The 1,918-nt window shown below is 57.6% G+C and overlaps 1 protein-coding gene across 1 annotated transcript in view; it reads left to right on the top strand.

Moving 5' to 3' along the window:
• The first annotated feature begins 487 nt into the window (after nt 1-487).
• The window catches only part of EPB41L4A (erythrocyte membrane protein band 4.1 like 4A), a 297,132-nt gene continuing 295,701 nt past the window's right edge, over nt 488-1,918 (top strand). Inside the window, 2 exon segments of the mRNA XM_010848354.1 lie at nt 488-700; nt 703-771. Of these exon segments, the coding sequence (XP_010846656.1) occupies nt 671-700; nt 703-771 (99 nt within the window). The 5' untranslated portion in view covers nt 488-670.

Below are 1,918 nucleotides of genomic sequence, written 5' to 3'. Positions count from 1 at the left end.
CTCGGTGCGGGTGGGCTGGGGAGGCGGCGGTAGTGGACTGAGGGACGACCCTCGCCACTGCCCCTGCGGTGGGCCGGGACGTGGTGGGGGCACCCCTGACACAAAGGAACAGCCGAGTGCTCCCGGGTCGGCGAACCGAACCGGGGGCTGCGGGGTGGGGTCGGAGCTGGAAACGCGCGCCCTCTGGGGACCCCGGAGGCGGAGAGGAGGCCGGTGCGTTGCTTCTGCGCTCCGGCGGGCGTAGGTGGAGGGGGCCGCAGGGCTTCTAGGGGCTTCCAAGTCCGAGGTGGGCCCGGAGCTCTCGTCCCTTTCTTTTCTTGCCCCTTGACCCCTTTGACAGGCGACTTTTCTCGTCCACAGGGCTGCGGGAGGGGCCGCGGCGCCCCCGCCTTCGGAGGAGCCGGAGCCGCAGGATGCGCGGGGACTCGCCGCCGCCCTCCGCGCCCAGTTCCGCCGGCGCTTCCCCGGCCGCTCCCGGGCGCTGACGCTTTCCCGGGCTTCCCCGCCCTCCTTACCTTCCGTCCGCGCCGCTCCGGACCCCGCCGGTGACTGGTGCTTTCGGCCTCGCCGCGGCGCCGACAGTCCGTTCATGCCTCGCGTTTGAGGGCAGGGGGTGGCTCAGCGGCTGGCTCGCAGCTTTCTCCGCTGGCTGAGGCCCGCCACAGCCGACATGGGCTGTTTCTGCGCGGTTCCGGAAGAAACTTCTATTGCGAAGTTTTGCTTCTGAATGAATCCAAGTTAACTCTCACCACCCAGCAACAGGGCATCAAGGTAGGCACGGGTCGGGGGCGTGTGCCGGGGGAGGGGCTGCGCAGCCGGGAGAGCGAGGGGGTCCGCGGCTTTGTCCCAGCGCTGTCACCCGGGCGGGGCGGGCGGCGGGGCGTCTCCGCACGGTGGGAAGGCGCGGCAGCTAACCCCCGCGCTCAGATGCGGGGTGGACGTGTCAGGCCGAGTTAACTTTGAGTCCTTCATAAAAGAGAGTAAGTTTGACGTCTGGCAGGATCGTCCATGCACCAGCTCTCAGCTGCAACCCACCGTCCTGAAACAGACCCAAAGCTCTTCCCTACCTCGTTCTCCTCCCAAGGCAGCTAAGGCCCCCAGAGCTCTCAGAGAGGCGCAGAACTGAGTATACAGGCGATCCTCGGCTTTGTTGAACGACTGTTTTTTCCTTGATAGGATTACTGGGAAAGGAAAATAGCTCATTCGTTGAAACGCATGTATTAGGTGGTTGTGATTGTGTCGCCTGTGTTTGTGGTTGGGTAATGTTAATAATTTCCTTTTCCGAAAGCAACCTGGTTTTAGCCCCATGTTTAAGTAAACATCTCTCCAAACGAGGTAATAACTTTGTGTCTCTTAGTAGGTCATTAAAATGCAGTTACCTCTATTAACCTGAAGAACCCAAACAAAAAGGCTATGGGAGCTTGCAGACATCCACTTCCTTAATTTTGATGGGCTCGTGTTTACGGTTGACAACCTGAAGGAAGCGCCTGCGCGCTGGTTTTTGTCTCGCAGTAAGGTAGCTACCTAGAGATGATCGCAGTCCCGAGTGTTTTGTTGTTTTCTCTTTCTCCTTCAGTTTAAAATCACTTCGGCATTTCAGATACCTCCGCTGCTGAGTCTGAGGAGGGGAGATCGCCCTTCCCCCGCCTCTCTCTCATACAGCAGGCCGTCTGAAAAATAAAGTGAAGGCTGCCAATTGTGTTGTCCTTGTCTTGTCATCTCAGAATTTAATCCTAGTGGCGTAGACTCTGGGCGTTTCCTTGTGTGAGTTAGTTTTTAACATAGCTTAATACACACTAGAGTAACTGTTCTCTGTCAGAAGTTTCAGCTTTGAATCATTCTTGGTGTACAGAATTCTGATTTTACAGCTGTCTTTTTTTTTTTTTTTTTGGTTAGAGAAAGGAGGTAAAAATGATCA

This window comes from Bison bison, unplaced genomic scaffold (genome assembly GCF_000754665.1).
Source record: "Bison bison bison isolate TAMUID 2011002044 unplaced genomic scaffold, Bison_UMD1.0 scf7180017864264, whole genome shotgun sequence".
Taxonomy (NCBI): Eukaryota; Metazoa; Chordata; class Mammalia; order Artiodactyla; family Bovidae; genus Bison; species Bison bison.
Note: the sequence above shows the minus strand (reverse complement) of the source record. Positions and strands in the feature narration are given on the sequence as shown.